Source organism: Melanerpes formicivorus, unplaced genomic scaffold (genome assembly GCF_026170545.1).
Source record: "Melanerpes formicivorus ecotype bairdi unplaced genomic scaffold, bMelFor1.0.p_v2 SCAF_14, whole genome shotgun sequence".
Taxonomy (NCBI): Eukaryota; Metazoa; Chordata; class Aves; order Piciformes; family Picidae; genus Melanerpes; species Melanerpes formicivorus.
Window position 1 is genome coordinate 12,181,925 of NW_027142366.1, and position 16,408 is coordinate 12,198,332.

Consider the following 16,408-nt stretch of genomic DNA (forward strand, 5'->3'; position numbering starts at 1 on the left):
AGGGAATAAAGGTGCTTCTCTCCCCTTTGGACAGCTGGACTCCAGCACAGATCAAATAAGGAGGAGAAAAAAAACCCTCCATCTGCTTTTAGCAGAAGTGCCTTCATACTCACCACAGCTGTTTTCATCCTGCAGCTGAAAGCAGCACAGCAGCGGCAGCAATGCAGCCTCGTTTTAATCTGATTTAAACAACACCCCCCCAAAACCACCACTCTTTGTTTTGCCTTTTAAATTAGATTATTTTCCTCAGATTTAAGAGGGTCTCCTGTGCTTTGATCACTGACTTGACAATGAAAGCCTGGCTGTGGACGTTCCCTGGCCATCCTTGCTCGGTCATCTCTCCTTTCACAGTGTGGCTGCTGCTGAAAGGCTGCCGCTTGCCTTTTGATTGCGCTCGATGCCGGCTTTACTGTAAGCGTGGCTTTGTTAGGGTTGCAGTCTGAAAGCTTTGGCCTTTATTTCTTCTTGTTGTTGTTGCTGTTCCCCAACAGTGGGGAACTACTGAGTGCATATTCTCTGACTTCAAAGCTCGTCAGTGGCTTTAGCTCTCCGGATAACAATAATGGTGGCTTTCTGTGGATTGTGTGCTCTGGCAGTGCCTGGCTGAACTGCAGGTTAGCAGCTCAGAGTGGGGAGTATTAAATATGTATAGTGAGCTCTGCTCTAACCAACTTCCATCTGCCAAACACTTCTTTTGTTGCACTGAATAAGTGTCATTGCAGCAGCAGTTCCTTGCAGACTAATTAGTTTTACTTAGCATTAAATTTTATCGACCTTTCTTGGAAACCAGTTGTAAAAAAATAGGGGGTGGGGGGGGATAAAAAAACCAAGGTTTAAATTGGCCACCTGCTGCTTATAAATTTTTATATTCTCCTACTTATCTCCATGGCCTTTTAGAATTACATATTCCTCCTAAACTACACACAGATGCTTCACAAGGATTTTTCTGTGAAGCAGCCCCTGCTCCCGTTAGGTTCTGTGCTGTAATTTTTCAGTCCCAGGGAAAAAGGCATCTCGATGGGAGCAGAGGGCTGAGGAGCAGAGTTAGTTCTAGTCCTTCTCCAGGGAATAAAAGTTTAGTTCAGACACTCTGGCACCTCCTGCCAGCCAATTACTGACACAGAATTGGCATCGACTTCAGAGAGGCACTGCTGTACCCTCGCTTATCAATCAGCTGAGCAGGGAGCAGGTAATTAGCCAAGGTGTTGTGACAACAGCAGTGTGAAGTGCTGCACAGCCAGTCTCCTAAACCCACCTCTGCACACTCCCTGAGTTGAGCAGCCCTGGTTAGCAGGGAGCTGTGTGGTGCTCCCAGCAGCCCAGGGTGAGGCTGCCTTGCAGCCCATGGCTGGAGCAGTCCCTGTTGTGGTGTCAGCAGGCTTCAAACTGTGCAGCATGACTCAGCTGCAGCCTCTGAGCGAAGGTCTTTACGGACTCCTGTCCAGGCAGTGCAGCCAGAGTACATGCTGAGAACAGGTCCTGCCGGCCATAGCAGAGAGCCTCCTGCTTCCAAAAAGTCTCTTCAGGAGTCCTTTAGAGACCTAATGGTGTGGCCCTGCAAATGGGCTGACAGTCAAAGCTCTGGAGGAACTTCTCTCACTTTTAGCAGCCAGGACCCCCGGCGATGGTGTGCACACAGGAGCCTGCTGCCCGCTGCACTGCCCCCACACAAAGTAGGCATGTGCTGGCCATGCAGGATGTCCTGCTCTCCATTTTGGCATGTGCATGGCTGTGTTCTGCACCTTCCAAACTCACTGGCTCCCCACTGCTCTAAGGTTGGGAAAGCTGTTTGGGGAAATGGCGCTGTGCCCAGGAATGCAGTGGGTGAAGGCCTAGCAGCAATGAGACCTTTGTATGTGCATCTGGCAGGAGCCCATTACCCAGCCAGTCAGGGCTGTTTTTCATGTGGTTCGCCATCTCCTTCTGGGATCTGAGTCTTTTGGAGCACCAAGGAAGGAAAGAACTAGCAAGTTCCCAAAGGAAGAGTAAAAGCCTAGAGAGTGCAGGTGCTTAGGGACTTGGTTTAGTAGTGACCTAGCAATGATTGGACTTGATAATCTTGATGAGAACAGACTGAGGGAGCTCAGTCTGTTCAGCCTGGAGAAAAGGCAGCTCTGGGGAGACCTTAGAGCAGCCTTCCAGTACCTGAAGGGAGCTACAAGAGAGCTGGTTTGTAGTGCTAGGATGAGGGGCAATGGATTTGAGCTGGAAGAGGGGAGATTGAGACTGGAGATTAGGAAGAAATTCTTTAGAGTGAGGGTGGTGAGATACTGGAACAGGTTGCCCAGGGGGTTGTGGATGCTCCTCCCTGGAGTTGTTTAAGGCCAAGTTGAGCAAGCTGGTCTAGTGGAGGTGTCCCTGCCCATGGCATGGGTGTTGGAAGTAGATGATCTTGAAGGTCTCTTCCTACCCAAACCGTTCTATGGTCTGTATTTACCCTGGCTCAGGCTTTCATCCATTGCCAGGAGAGGATGGGAGATGCTCCTTTCTCCCAGCAAATTCTCCAGCATTAAGACAGGGGACTCCTTGTTTGTTTTGTTTAATTGCATAGAGAAGCCACTTTGGATGGTTTTGCTGTAGCTCTGCCCCACAATGAAGGAAGCTGCAAGGTGGCTTCGTAGTATTCTTGGGTTGAACAGAAAGTTTGGAGTTACCTCTCTGCTGTGCTGCATGAGTGAGGAGTATGCAGGAGGAGCCCTGGGCTTGTGCTGCTGGCTAGCTACAGCTAGAGGAGCTTTCTCTTGCTTCAAGCTGGGAAGCTGCTCAGAATTCCTCACAGCATTTGGTGCTGTTGTCCTCACACCTTGCAGCAGCAGGCTCCTCACTAAGCCCTGCGTGCTGCTGTGGTGGATGCTGAAATCCAGCTGTCTGTGAGCTCTGCCACCAGTCTCTGGTACAGAAACACCATTTGTGGTTTGAAAACATGACAGGGGGATGCATTTATCTGGGACACATTGGGCCCCCAAAGTTCTTTTCTCTTGTCTTCTTTGACCTGCCTTCCTGATGACATCAGCCGTTGGGAATCATGGAAGAGGCATCAAACCTCCTGCAGTGTTCATCAGCCTCCTGTATTTCCCAACACAGAATTCTTTGGCCCAGTTGGGTCTTTCAGAACCTTGCCAGAGAGGTTGTGGAGTCTCCTTCCCTGGAGACTTTCAAAACCCATCTGGATGCGTTCCTGTGTGACCTACTCTAGGTGATCCTGCTTTGGCAGGGGGGTTGGACTCTGTCTCCAGAGATGCCTTCCAAGCCCCAACCATGCTGGGATTCTGTGATTCTCTGGTGAGGCTTGTAGAGATTCCCCAGCACACATTGACCCAGCTGGAGTAACTAAGGTAAGTGTGTGTGAGTCCTCCCTCAAAGTGACAACATCTCTACTACAGACATGACTTTGAGAGGTTTGTCTGGGCATCCTCTTTCCACCCTTTGAGGCCCAGATACTCCTGTTGACTGTATGGGAGCAAGGCAAGCATAGTCCCCCCAAAGTGGGGCTTGATGCCGAAAGAACTCATTTGAAGCCTTTCCCTGGCAGGTGGTGGTGTGTAGAGCTGGTGCCCGCTGGGGAGCTCATGGGGGTGGCTCAGCTCCCAGCTGCACCTCTGGGTCTGCCAGCCTGGCCCTGGCCAGTCAGCAAAGCCTCTAGGTGAGGCTGCAGCTGTCCCTGCCCCTTTGCTGAGCCCTGTGTGCTCTCCCCACAGCGGACGTACCGAATGCCAAAGGACATCCACGTGGAGCCGGAGAAGTTTGCCGCAGAGCTGATCAACCGCCTGGAGGAAGTGCAGAGGGAGCGCGAGGCGGAGGAGAAGCTGGAGGAGCGCCTCAAACGCGTTCGAGCGGTCAGTGAGCTCTTGCCTCCCCTGCCAGCCTGGGAGCCTGCCTGCTGTATGCCACAGGGAGCTTCTGCTGTGGAAGCAAGTGGGGTGACCGCTGCCCTGCTGCAACACTTCATCACTTGCACAGGGACTTCTGGAGGCTCCTGTTGCCCCAGGAGCTTCCACAGTGCTGTTCCCCATCCGTGCAGGGCTCTGTGATCTCTCTGCTTTGAGATACCTGCTATGGCAGGGCAGTGCCCACTTCAGCCACCAGTCAAGGCTGTGGATGCTCTCCATCCTCTTTTTTGGCACCCTTACTCTCCTGGCTGAGCAATCACTTCCATAAGAGAATGGGGACCTTGTAATGGGAGTTCTCCTTCCCCTTTGGGGTTTTGTGTGGTCTCAGTTTCCCCCACAGATGATTACTGGGTGGCAGGTGATTATGCTTGGAGGTGTCTGTGTCTGCTAGCAGGCTGTTTTTACTTCAGCCCAAAGGGTTCTGCCCATCAGTGCCTAGCACAGCCCTGGAAAATGTGGAACTGATCAGGTGTAGCATTCAAACACCCTTTCCTGGGCAGAGAAACACACTGACTCCATATGGGTGGCTGGAGAAGCTCAGCAAGCTGTGTCTACTGGGAGCCCTGGTACCACTGGGGCCCTTTTTAGCTCAAGGCCTTTCTAGATAAACTAAGGCAAACATGAGACCTTCAGCTCCACAACAAGCTCCAAAAGAGAGAATGAGGTCTTGGTCACACAGAGTCACAGAATGAGAGGAGTTGGAAGCACCTCTGGAGGTCATCCAGTCCAACCTTCCAACCAGAGCAGGATCACCCAGAACAGGTTGCACAGGGCAGCATCCAGGTGGGTTTTGAATGACTCCAGAGATGGAGACTCCACCGCCTCTCTGGGCAGCCTGTTCCAGTGCTCCACCACCAACATCTAGAATTACCCATGTGAAGCATATTCATACCCTATCTTTTCTTGTGAGATGCTGCAGCTCCTGAGTACCTTCACATCTTGTGCTGAGGGCACAGGAGAGGACACCACAGCATTACTAAACATCCCCAGCATCACCTTCTGTTACAAACTGGTGTGTCCCTGCAGCTGGTAGCTGCTGTGGCCCTGAGGCGAAGGCTCTGTGCTTTAACCTGCAGCAGTCCTTAAAGCAGAGGTGTCAGTGCTTCCAGAGCAGCTGAGCTGCAAGGACTCAGGGCACACCCTCCAGCCCCACTGAAGTGATTGTAAATGTTCATCTAGAAGCTCTTTAAACAGAGCTGGAGGTTGTGGTATTAGCCTTAGATCAGGCCTGCGTTTCAAATGCAGAGGAGGGCAGAAGGATCTGGAAGGCTCCCTCCAGCTCCAGCAAGTTCCCTGCCAGTGAAGTGCTGGTTTGTGCTTAGATTCCTGTTACTCTGGAGTAGCTCTGTTGTCCTGTCTGTTACCTTGTGCTCTCTGGACAAAGCCAATGTAACCAGCAGCATTCTCTGCTACCATAGCCCTAGAGCACTTCTCCTCCTCCCCCTGTGCCTCCGTTGAAGTTCCTACATGTCCCAAACAACGTTATCCCAGTCCTCTGCCTCCTTGAAGAGGCTGCCAGCAGTGATACCATAAAATCAGTAAATACCTGCAGGCCATAGAATAAATCTAAGGCTGTTTAAACACATTTTTATGTGACTTAATCTATTTTTAAGCCCAGGACTCCCACGAATGCTCTCTGTGAAACCTCTTTGCTGTCTGCAGAATGTGTTTCACTAACTGGCTGGCACCTGGCATTGGCCATTCAGGACAAGCTCAGAGTAAGCAATTGTAGGGTTTTTTTTAGGTCAGCACCTCAGGTGCAGGAGCTGGTGCCATCAGCCAGAGGAGAGCCTGAATCCTGAGGGATCACAGGGCTTTTTTCTAGGACTGGAACACCAGGACTACAGGGTAACCTCTTCCTGGGTCCACATGGCTCACTGAACAACAGCAGAGGGAAAAGCACCAACCTTAGTCACACTCAGCAGTTACCAGCTTAGCAGAGAGGCTGGAAATATTTAGCAAAAGCTAGGAAAAAAGAATTTCTCTCCCACATGCTGAGCTGCCTGCAGGTTGCTTTTCAAAGCCACATCATGCAGTAACATGGAGAAGAGGCATCTGATTGAAAGCCAAATGCCTTTGACTGAAAAGACTGTAAGATTTCTGGGCTTCAGGGAAACCAAACTCTGAATTCATTAATTATTCTGAGCAGCTTGGGGAGGGTTTAGAGGATATCTCTGTTCCTTTATTACTTTTGGAGCCACCTCAGCCTCATGGCCATGCATGGAAGCTGCAATATCAGATCATACAGATCAGTATTGGGTCACACAGTTCAGTATGGGATCACACAGCTTACTGTGTGATCCCACAGATCTCTCTGTCTGAGCTGAGCACGTTGAAAATAAGGCCAGAGAAGCAAACCCAGGGCTGAGATTGTCACTATTTGAATATCAAATCAGAGGGGGAATCATCTGCATGATGATCACAAAGCACTCAGGTTTAGGTGAGTTGTGGTGCTCCACAGCCAGTAACAGCCTGATGAGTGGCACTGGGAGAAGGCAGAACAGGCCAGCGAGGTGTCTCTTGTCTGCAGCTCATCAGTGCAGACCTCAGCCTCCTAAGTCAAAGGGCAGGGCACCACTGACCTTGCTGGAGAGCAAAGATAGCTCAGGCAGCAGAGTTGAATCCTCACTCTCTGACTGCAGCTGCCCCCGGCAGAGGATGGGGGAGGTTTCTGGTGATGCTGTGTCAACAAAGCACCATCTAGTGGTTATGGCACCCGGGGCTGCCAGGCTTTGCCCAGCTCACCCTGGGAAGGTGCCCAGACATGGATCTGCAGCCCACACCACCCCTGTGGCCAGGGAAGCTGAGCTTGTCGAGGAGGCTGTTCCCCAGCCCTGTGGGTTTCTTTGGTGTTATGACTTCCTGCTTGTGCCTACTTGGTCCTGTCCTTGTTTTATCATCCCTTTTTCCTGCCTGTGCCAGCTGTGGGTAGGGTGAGAGTGCTGGGTGGGCAGAGGGGTACAGGTTAGGCAGCAGGCTCAGGCAGGGGGGTGCAGGCAAGATTGAGTGAGTTGGAAAGTCCCTGCTGTAGCACCAGGCATAGACTGAAGTCAGGTAACTCAGCTGAGGAGCACCTTGCAGTGCTCCAGTGCCAGGGCTTGACTCAGCTGTGCCCAATGTCCTGCACTGCAGCCCTAGCTTGTGCTGCCCCAGACTCATGCCCTGTGTTGTTTCTTTCACTGCAGACTGAGGCAGTGACATTTGTGGCAGAATTGGTATCTGCAGCCTTGACTCAGACCCTTGGCCTCTGCCCTGCCTGAGGAGAGAGGAAGTTTGGGATAGGGACTCCAATTCCTTTGTTAGCTGCCATATTCTCACTACTGGGGCTTCCCTACCTGGTGTTAGGCTGACACCAGTGCTGGGGGGGGTGGGAAACCAGCTGCCCCAGGACCTGCCTGCGCAGCATTCACCTCAGCAGCACTCAGTCCTGCTTGGGGTCCAGATCTCCTGCTCAGTGATGCAGATGAGCTGAGCCAAGACAAACCAGTGCACCCCTCTCCTTTCTTAGCCCACCATGATCTCAGTCTTGCTGCAAGGCAAAGTACCAAGTGCCAGTTACTGGCAAAACAGAGCTGCAGGCAGCCAGAGGCTTTCTCAAATCCCAGTCACCCACTTGCTGGACCACCCTGGGTTGTCAGTTCTGTGCCACCCTGCTGTGGAGTGAGAGCACAGCCAGGGCTCTGGGCTGCCAGCAGAAAGGACATGCTGCCAGTCCTTTGGGATCTGTGCCAGGGTCAGATCTTGCCCTGCACATCAGTTGGTGTTTAAACCCAAGAGTTTTCCAGAAAATAGGAACCAGCCCTAAAAGGCTCCCAGGGGCTGAGGCATATCATTAGGTTTTCATAAACTGCTAATAAGAGCTTACCCCGTGGCAGGGATTTAGTCAGCACACGCCTCAGCTTTTCTTGTCCCTGAGCTAGGTGCCCAGGGACAGCACTTGGCAGGCTGCAGTGCTGTGGCTGGAGATGAAAGGTGCCTCTGAAGTTCTTCAAAGCAATTTGTTAGAGAGTGGTGTGTCCCCTCCAGACGTGGGCATCGTGTCACCTCCCCAGGCTTGCGGCACCCACGCCTGTGGCACTTTCAAAGCCTGGCATTGTCCCCCGTTGAGGTTTGAGCCCCCAGGTGTGACACTGGGAGGAAGTCTGTTATTTGCTTTCCTGCTCTGTGGTTGGCAGCTGAGTCTTTGAAGCTGGTTAGCAAGTGATGGATGAGGACACCCGCCAGGCAGAGCTGGTGGCACTCAGTGTTTTCTAGCAGAAGCATTTATCTGGCAGGGCAGGGGTACTCCACTGCAGCTGAGTTCTTTACTGTGCCAAAGGAGGAGAGCAGCAGGATTAAAGGACTCACTGGAATCCTGCTTATGTAATTAAAAAGAAAATAGGAATCCTGACTTCCAATAAAGAAACTTCATAAGGATCTGAGTTTATGTTGGAGTGTAAAGGAATTTGTCAGCATCAAAACTGTGCCTGTCAGCATGGAGGAGTTTTGTTCATCCTGGCAAGGACTTCAGAGTTGCTGACAGCATGTCCTGGACACTAGGGAGCCACAAGAGCAAGTTCCAGCCCCTTCCTTTATCTGCATGAAGTGGCTTCCACCAGCCTTAGCATGCTCAGGAGAAAGCAGTGTTATACTTTCAAAACTCTTTCTGCTGCTGTTGACCTTCAGTTGCTTCTGGTCCAGGCCCACCGTTTGCTTTGCTTTGGGAACTGTCACTGGGGTGGGGACACCCCCTGGCCTCACCTGACTCAAAAAGTGGTTTTACCACATTTCCTGCATCTTTGGGCTCTGATGAGCTTTGAAATGTGCCAAAGCCTCGTAGGAGGGCACAGGTACAGTGCAGTAAGTTTTTTCTGCTGCTGGTTATTACAGAGCCACCTTCCAGGGCTTGGAGAGCTTTCTCATGAGGCTCTGCTTGCTCACACGTCCAGCTGAGTTGTGACGTTTAGCAGAAGAAGCTGCATCTGTCAGTGCTGGTTGTGATGTGTGGGCTGCACTTCAGAGGTTGCCTTTGGGAGACCCTTGTTAATAGTAGCACAGAAGGCAGGTACAGAGACCTGAGCAGCACTGCTTGGTGGCAGCAAGGTGACAGCCACAGCTGGAACTGCACATGGTCAGGTTGAGCATTAAGGTGTTTTTCCAGAGGAGGGTGGCACAGTCTGGGACAGGTCTCCAGAGGAGCAGTGGATCCACATCTTGAAAACGTTCAAGATCTGGCTGGACAGAGTGAGGCCTGACCCCTTCAAGAGCTGGCAGCATCCCTGCTGCAAGCAGGAGGTGAGACTAGGGACCCCTTCCAGCACCCCGCTGCCATTCTCTGATTGCCCTTTTTGCTGCCTTGCAGGAAGAAGAGGGTGAGGATGCAGATGTCTCTTCTGGGCCCTCAGTCCTTAGCCACAAGATGCCTTCTGCCCAAGCCTTTCATCACTTTGCTCCTCGTTACGCTGAGATGGGCTGTGCTGGGATGCAGATGAGGGATGCCCACGAGGAAAACCCCGAGAGCATCCTGGATGAGCACGTGCAGCGTGTGATGAAGACCCCGGGCTGCCAGTCCCCGGGGCCCGGCCGCCACTCTCCCAAGCCGCGGTCCCCCGAGAGCGGCCACCTGGGGAAGCTGGCAGGGACACTGGGCACCGTTCCTGCGGGGCACGGCAAGCACGCAACCAAATCAGGAATGAAACTGGATGCAGCTAACTTGTACCACCACAAACACATCTACCACCACATCCATCACCACAGCGGGATGAAGCCAAAAGAGCAGATCGAGGCCGAGGCCACGCAGCGGGTGCAGAGCAGCTTCGCCTGGAACGTCGATCCGCACAACTATGCAACCAAGGCACGCAACTACACCGAGAGCTTGGGCATGGCCCCCGGCCCCATGGACTCCTTAGGCTACAGGTGAGTTGAGGCAGCACCCCACAGGAGCCCCAGAGCCCTGGCTTCTCTAGGGAGCTCTCTCACAAATGGGCTGTGGTGGTTGAACCACGTTTTCTCATGGCTTAAGGGCCTCTCACTGCTCTTCACCATGCAGCAGGAGTTGCTGTAAGCATAAGGTTGTGTCCTGGGCAGCAGCAACTGCTCTCCTAAGGTGTCTCTGAGAGGACAAAAGCTGCCTTCCCTCTTGCAAGGCCTAACCCATTCACCAGGAGGGTTCCTTTCTCTTCCTGACAATGTGATGGACACCACAGTGCTGCCATGGCATCCTGGCCCTAGGGGACATTCAGCAGGGTAGGGACCCTCTGCCCAGAAAAGGCACTTTGCTGCCTTAGGGGCTTTTGTCCATCTTGGCCATTTGAATTCCTCCATCCCCTCCATGCTGAGGGCAGAGGACAAAGCTCCTCTGCTGTGGACATCCTGTTACTGGATGACTACAAAGGTGAAAGCAGAGCTCAGGGTTGCCCAGGTTGAGGATGGTGATGAGGCAGGCACAGGGGAGAGCTGTGGCTCTGGGGTGATGCTTTGCAGAGTATCAGGGGTGGGATGTTTAGTGAAGGCAGGGGCTGGGGCTGCAGTGGACAGGAACAGCTTTCTAGAGTGGGAGGCAGAGTGCGGAGGCAGCCAAAGCACACTGCTCTGCAGGGAGGGAGAAGCACCTACATCTGCCCTGCTTCTGTGGCAAGAGGTTGTTGCTTTGACAGAGCATGAGTATGGCCCTGCTGGGTCCACCCAAAGTCCCATCTAGACCCAGGACTTCTCTGCAGCACCAACTACAGCACATGGTTAAGGGGGTTATAAGAAACACTTTTGGAGCTGTCCTCTCTCTGGCACAAACTCCCAGGTCTTGGCAGTGCCCAGGTCAGAGTTTCACAAGAGAATGGTTGCCATCTAAACAGTCTGGTTTGACAGGCAAGAGGCTCCTTGCTGAGCCCAGCTGAGCTGCTGTCCCCCACAGCTGCAGGATGGTTACAACCTGTGCAAAAAGGCTTTCTTCTTGTTTACAGTGCTGCTGGAGAATTTCATCTGATACCCACTATCCTCGGGGGGGGAAGCAGAGAAGTTGTCAGCTTGCCCTGCATTTGTAGATCAGCAACTGCTCTCCAGGCCTTTGTTCCCAGCAAAGCTGCCCGAGGGGCTGTCACTGCTCTGTGCTGCTCAGGCTCTTTTTCCTGTGCAGAAGCAGAAGGAAGGATGTGAGGACTAAGGCAGGTGATGAGGATGGTGGAGGTCCCATGAAATGACAGGCTGTGGTACTGATAGGCCAGCATGGGTGGATTCTGTGTGGCCACCTGAGCATGGGGCTGCCCAGCTGGGCACACTGACGTGTGGGGGTTCTGTAGGAGCCTTGGCTGCAACCCTAAGCATAGCCAGAGTGTTGGCTACTGCCTGGTGTCTGTTTGGCCATGGGTTTTGAGGTGCCTGGGCTTCTCACAGAAGAAAGCAGCCCCCTCCCCAGGATGTGATCTTGTACCATGGTGGGAAGCCTCGGTTCAGATGGGGGTGAGAAGCGAGTGCTGGGCATGGCACATCATCAATCTGGGCTGTCAGTGAGTCTGGAGGAGATGAGAAGGGCTCAGGTCTCTGCTGTATTGCAGCACCAGGAGGAACTTCATGCTCTGAGCAAAGGGTTTGACACAACCCTTCATGTGGCAGATCTGCTGGGCTTTTTGCCACATAGTTGTGGCTCACTTGGCTGGAGGAGAAGTTCCCTGCAGGTGTCTGGATGGAGGAACCTGCTGTGCCTAGGTCTAGCCAGTCTTGCTTTTAACCTCAATCATACACAGCTGGTTCAAGCTATGGTAGCACTGGGGGCTGCAGAAGGAAGCCAGGACCACATCTGTACTGCAGGCAGCACCAGACCCCCAGCAGGGCTGACTGCCTGGAGACAGAGATGTCCATCCTCTGCTGAGGGCTGCAGGGGCTCGGCTCAGGCAGTGCTAATGTCTCAAGCTTTGTCCTTGCAGTGGGAAGGCCAGTCTGCTCTCCAAAAGAAATGGTAAGAAGACTGATTCAGGGAAAAGTGATGGTGCCAACTATGAGATGCCAGGATCTCCTGAAGACGTGGAGAGAAACCAGAAGATCCTTCAGTGGATCATAGAAGGAGAGAAGGAGATCAGCAGGCATAAGAAAACAAACCATGGGTAAGGGCTGGCAGGGTGAGGGGGTCTTCACACTGTTATATTACACCCTCTGCACAGGGCTCTCCAGTAGTCTGCCTGGTTCTGGAGACCCCAGGAAGACAAGAATCCACTAGGCCCAGGGGCTGAGACCATTTGGAGACTTAGGATTGCCCTATAAGAGTTGGTTTTGCTGAAGAATGACTTGTGGCCACAGGAGGGAGGTGGCAGCCCCAGGAGACTCACAAGTTGCCTCTGTGGTTCTGAGGTGGCTGAAGCAGCACACAGTAGGCAGGCAGTGGGTTTACTTTAACCTTTTGCTGTAGGTGAGTGCCTGGGTCTTCTGCAAAGTGCTGGTAGGACCTGCTGCACCGAGTAAGCAGTTGAGCACAGGTCAGAGCTGCCCAGTGCTGGGAGCATCCTCTGGGATGGCCTTGCCTGCCTAGAGTGCAGCAAAGGACGTGGCTGTCTCAGGAACCTCTCTGGAGTCAGATGGATCTGCAGGCACCAACCCTCAGGCATTGTTTGTGTCTCTGGCATAAACTGGTGCTTGCTGCATGGTGGTGAGAGGGTTCTAGGGTCTCATCCCCCCTGACACATCTGTGCTGGTGGCTGAGTGCTGAAACTGCTGGTGGGTTCTTCTCTTGCTGGACAGTAGAGGCCAGGGTGAGCTGGGACTGAGTTCCAGGGCCATGGGCAGTGCGAGGTCACCATGAAGTCAGGCAGCAGGTTCTGCTGCTGGTGCTGGGGAAGGAGGAGCACATCCCTGCAACATCTCTTTCCTTGGAGATGCCAATCAGCAGTTCATGGAGAGGCTCCCAGCCTGTGTCATCAGCACATGGCAGAGCCTCTGCTGGGGGAGTGTCATGAATGAGGGAGCTGCCTCTTGGTGGTTTTATCTGAAGTATTGTGCACTTGGTGAGAAGCCTTAAGCAGGTGTGTGGGCTTGTGTCAGGGTTAGGTTGCTCACTCTTGTCCTGAAATCACCTCTAGAGATGGCTGGTGCTCCCCTCTCCCAGTGGTGCCCCTGTCCAGCTGCAGAAGCAGTGGGTCCACCTAGGAGACTTTGTGCCTGTGCAGAGCAGCTCTGCAGTCCATGTCAACCCTTTGTCTCTGTGTGCAGCTCTTCAGGTGCTAAGAAGCAGCTGTCCCATGACGTGGGCAGACCTCTCTCCATCGAGCGCCCTGTGGCGGTGCATCCCTGGGTCAGCGCCCAGCTCCGGAACGTCGTCCAACCCTCGCACCCCTTCATCCAGGATCCCACCATGCCGCCCAACCCAGCCCCCAACCCTCTCACCCAGCTGGAAGAAGCTCGCAGGAGGTTGGAAGAGGAGGAAAAAAGGGCTGGAAAACTCCCTCCTAAGCAAAGGTACAGCAGTGGTGTCTGTGATGGGAGGGAGCAGGGAGCCTGCCCTGAAGGTGGGCAGCTGGAGCTCACATCCACGTCCTCTGCTCTGGTCTTCAGCTCCCAGCACCATCTGGGTGGCAGCACATGCAGGGGGCAGGGAGTTCTGCTTTACTGCCTCTGTTATGGTGGTGCTGATGCCAAAACTCACATTGAAGGGCTTGTGGGCTTGTGGTTTGTGGATGGAGAGGCTGGAAATGCTCCTGGAAGGGTGGGGAAGGGGCTGCTGAGAGCTTGAGGAGGAACTGGGCAAGGGGAGCAAACCTAGAAGGACATGGTATGGGAGAGCTCTCTCTGCTCATTCACAATGACTTCAGGGGTTGGTGCAGGAGTGGAGTTAAGTGCAGAAGAAGATGATGTATTGACTCTTTATCTACACCTCCTGCAGGCTTCCAGCAAGGGCTGCTGGTGGCACTGGGTGAGAGCAGTGCCCTGCAGTCCTGCTGCGTGGCTGTACCCAGGTCTGTGACTCAGCTCAGTGCCTGTTGCAGAGCTCCTTCTGCTCCTGGGTTTTCTTGTGGGGAACATTATTTGCAGGGCAACATGGAGCTCTCAGATGAAAAGCCTGTTTGAAGTGTCAGATAATTACTGTTAACAGCTAAAAGCACTTTGGCCATTAAGAACCTTTCACAGCTTTATAGCTGTCTTCTGAAAACTTGAAACTTTGCAGCCTTGCTCTTAGAACCACCTCTGTAATTTCAAGAAGGAGCTCTTTTAATTGCCAAGCTCCAATTATTTTTGCTTGCAGTGGCCATGTGGCAGGCTTCTGCATATTTATAGCAGAGCACTGACTGAAAGCTAGGTAATGAGAGGGCTGTACCCTCCTCAGGTTCAGGCAGGTTTATTTGATCTGCCTTCCAGTGGGTGTAATTGGATGGGGTTTATTAGCAGGGTCGTTCACAGTCCTACTAAATTCATGCACCTTCCCCAGAAATGTCCAGGTGCAGGTGCACACTTTGGAAACACCACCCTGGGCTGTGTGCACATGCAATTAATACTGGAATGGTAATGAGGTGTGTTTTGTGAGCACTGTGCTGAATGCTGTGCAGGCAGCCTGAGCAATCCCAGCTCTTCATGAGGCCTGCCTCTTCTCCTGCTGAGAAGGGATCTCTCAGGCCTACCCCATGCATGGAAAAACAGGGAGCCACCTTCTTTGTCAGGGAACTGTTCATGAAAAGCAAATGTGCCCAGGTCCAGGGGAAGGCAAGAATGGATGCAGTGATCCCCAGGGAGCCAAAGACACCCTCCTGGGTGCTGGAGTCGCTCTGCTGGATTTTGGCAGGGTTGGGTGCTCCAGCTGAAGCATGCCTGAGCTAGAGAGCTCCTGCCATGGTTAGCACAGGAGCCTGCCTGAAAATAGACCACATGGCTCTTAGGAGAGCAGAGGCAGAGGGAGAGCTGACATGGAAACACCATCTGTGATTTATTTCAGTCGGGAGCTGTGACAGGCTCTGGGAAATTGGAGCCAGTGCCCCAGGTTTGTCAGCAGCCTTGGGGAAGCTCGGCGCCAGCAGCAGGAGAGGTGGAGGTGAGCCCAGGGCTGTCCTTGAGGCACCAGCTTGGGCTGTCTGTGGGAGGAGAGGACACTGTGCCAGCTTGGCAGGGCCAAGCTGACCTTGCCAGCATGGTTACCTGGCTCACTAGCAGTGCCCTTCCCCACCTAACTGCCCACTGCCCTGGCTGGGGCCCCAGCAGCCCCACTCCCTCCCCACCACTGCCCTGCAGCTCCAGTGCCTGTTATCCCAGCACTTGCATTGTGTTGCAAAAGAAGCCTTTCCCTCCCTGTTCCATAGCACTTGGAGGGACTTAGATCTCAGATCTTGCAGGTATTGCAGGACTAATGTCTGGTGCTGAATAACCTGCAGTTCCAGCACTGGTGTCCCAGTGACCATCAAGGTCCTTCCATGCACAGCCAGGTTTGGAGCCATTTGCTGCAGCTGTCACCACTCACTTGTGTTTGCTGCTGGATGGGGTGATTAGCACCAGGGAAAAGAGCTTTGCAGCAGAACATGAATGTGATCTCAGTTTGGAATTCATTGGGTTGGGCCAAGCCTTCAATTCAGAGGAGCAATGCTGGTGGCTGAGACACCTTCTGCAATTGGGTGCACTTCAGGCTTTCCAAGGCTCTCCAGCCCCAGGGCTGAGTTGGGTGCTTCACCTCTGCATCACAGTGAGGTGGGATTGGTGCTGTAACCCAGATTTAGCTTCTCTGTCACAACACCACTGGGTTACATGGTGAAAAAATGAGGAGCAGTCAGCAGGTGCAGTCAGAGGAGTGCTGCCAGTTCCTCATGTTTTGTGCTTGTGGCAGATGCAGCAAAGGGAGGTGATCTCAGCAGGAGCAGGGTGGTGGCACCTGGCTGTGTTTCTGGGTCATACTGCCACCCAGGAGATGGGTGCAGGTGGAAGATTTAATGAGGCAGGGCCCAGAGACAATCTGGTGTCCTGCTTGGATAAGCCATGGTCTCAAGAGATCTCCTGGCGGTGATGGCAGTGGGGGCTGTTGTGTTGTCTCATTCTCCCCAGAGGAGCTCTTGCAAAGTGACATTTTCAGTGCTTTCACATTCAGCAGCTGTGCTCAGCCTGCTGGGCATCAGTGGCTGTGGCTGGGCTGTCTGCCTCCTGCTCCAGCTGCACGGCTCCGTCTGACCCTGCTGTGACTGCTGGCAAACACAGGGACACCCAAAGCCGTGGGGCTGGCCTTAGCCCAGACTCGGCAGTTCTGCAGAGTTTCTGCTTTTAGGAGGCATTTGGGGCAGTTTTGGTGGGGTCCAGTCTCTTCTCCAAAGGAACAAGTGATAGGACAAGAGGAAGTAGCCTGAAACTGTCCCAGGGGAGGTTTAAGTCAGCCATGAGGAACAATTTCTTCCCCAAAAGGGTTGTCAAGGCCTGGCCCAGCCTGCCTGGGGCAGTGGTGGAGTCCCCATCCCCAGAGGGGTTTCAGAGCTGGGGAGATTGGCCTCCTGCACTGCTAGACCAACAGAAAGCTAGCAAAGGTCACCTTCCATGCTGGCAAGTCCAGATGTGGGGCTGAGGGACATGGTTTAGTGACCTGGTAGTGC

At 53.2% G+C, this 16,408-nt stretch overlaps 1 protein-coding gene across 2 annotated transcripts in view; it reads left to right on the top strand.

Moving 5' to 3' along the window:
* The window catches only part of AXIN1 (axin 1), a 77,426-nt gene that overhangs the window by 57,887 nt on the left and 3,131 nt on the right, over positions 1-16,408 (top strand). For both annotated transcript variants that reach the window (XM_068147061.1, XM_068147060.1), the window contains 4 exons: positions 3,699-3,836; positions 9,232-9,785; positions 11,789-11,965; positions 13,065-13,310. In XM_068147061.1, coding sequence (XP_068003162.1) covers positions 3,699-3,836; positions 9,232-9,785; positions 11,789-11,965; positions 13,065-13,310 — 1,115 coding nt within the window. The remainder of the gene's footprint in view (positions 1-3,698; positions 3,837-9,231; positions 9,786-11,788; positions 11,966-13,064; positions 13,311-16,408) is intronic.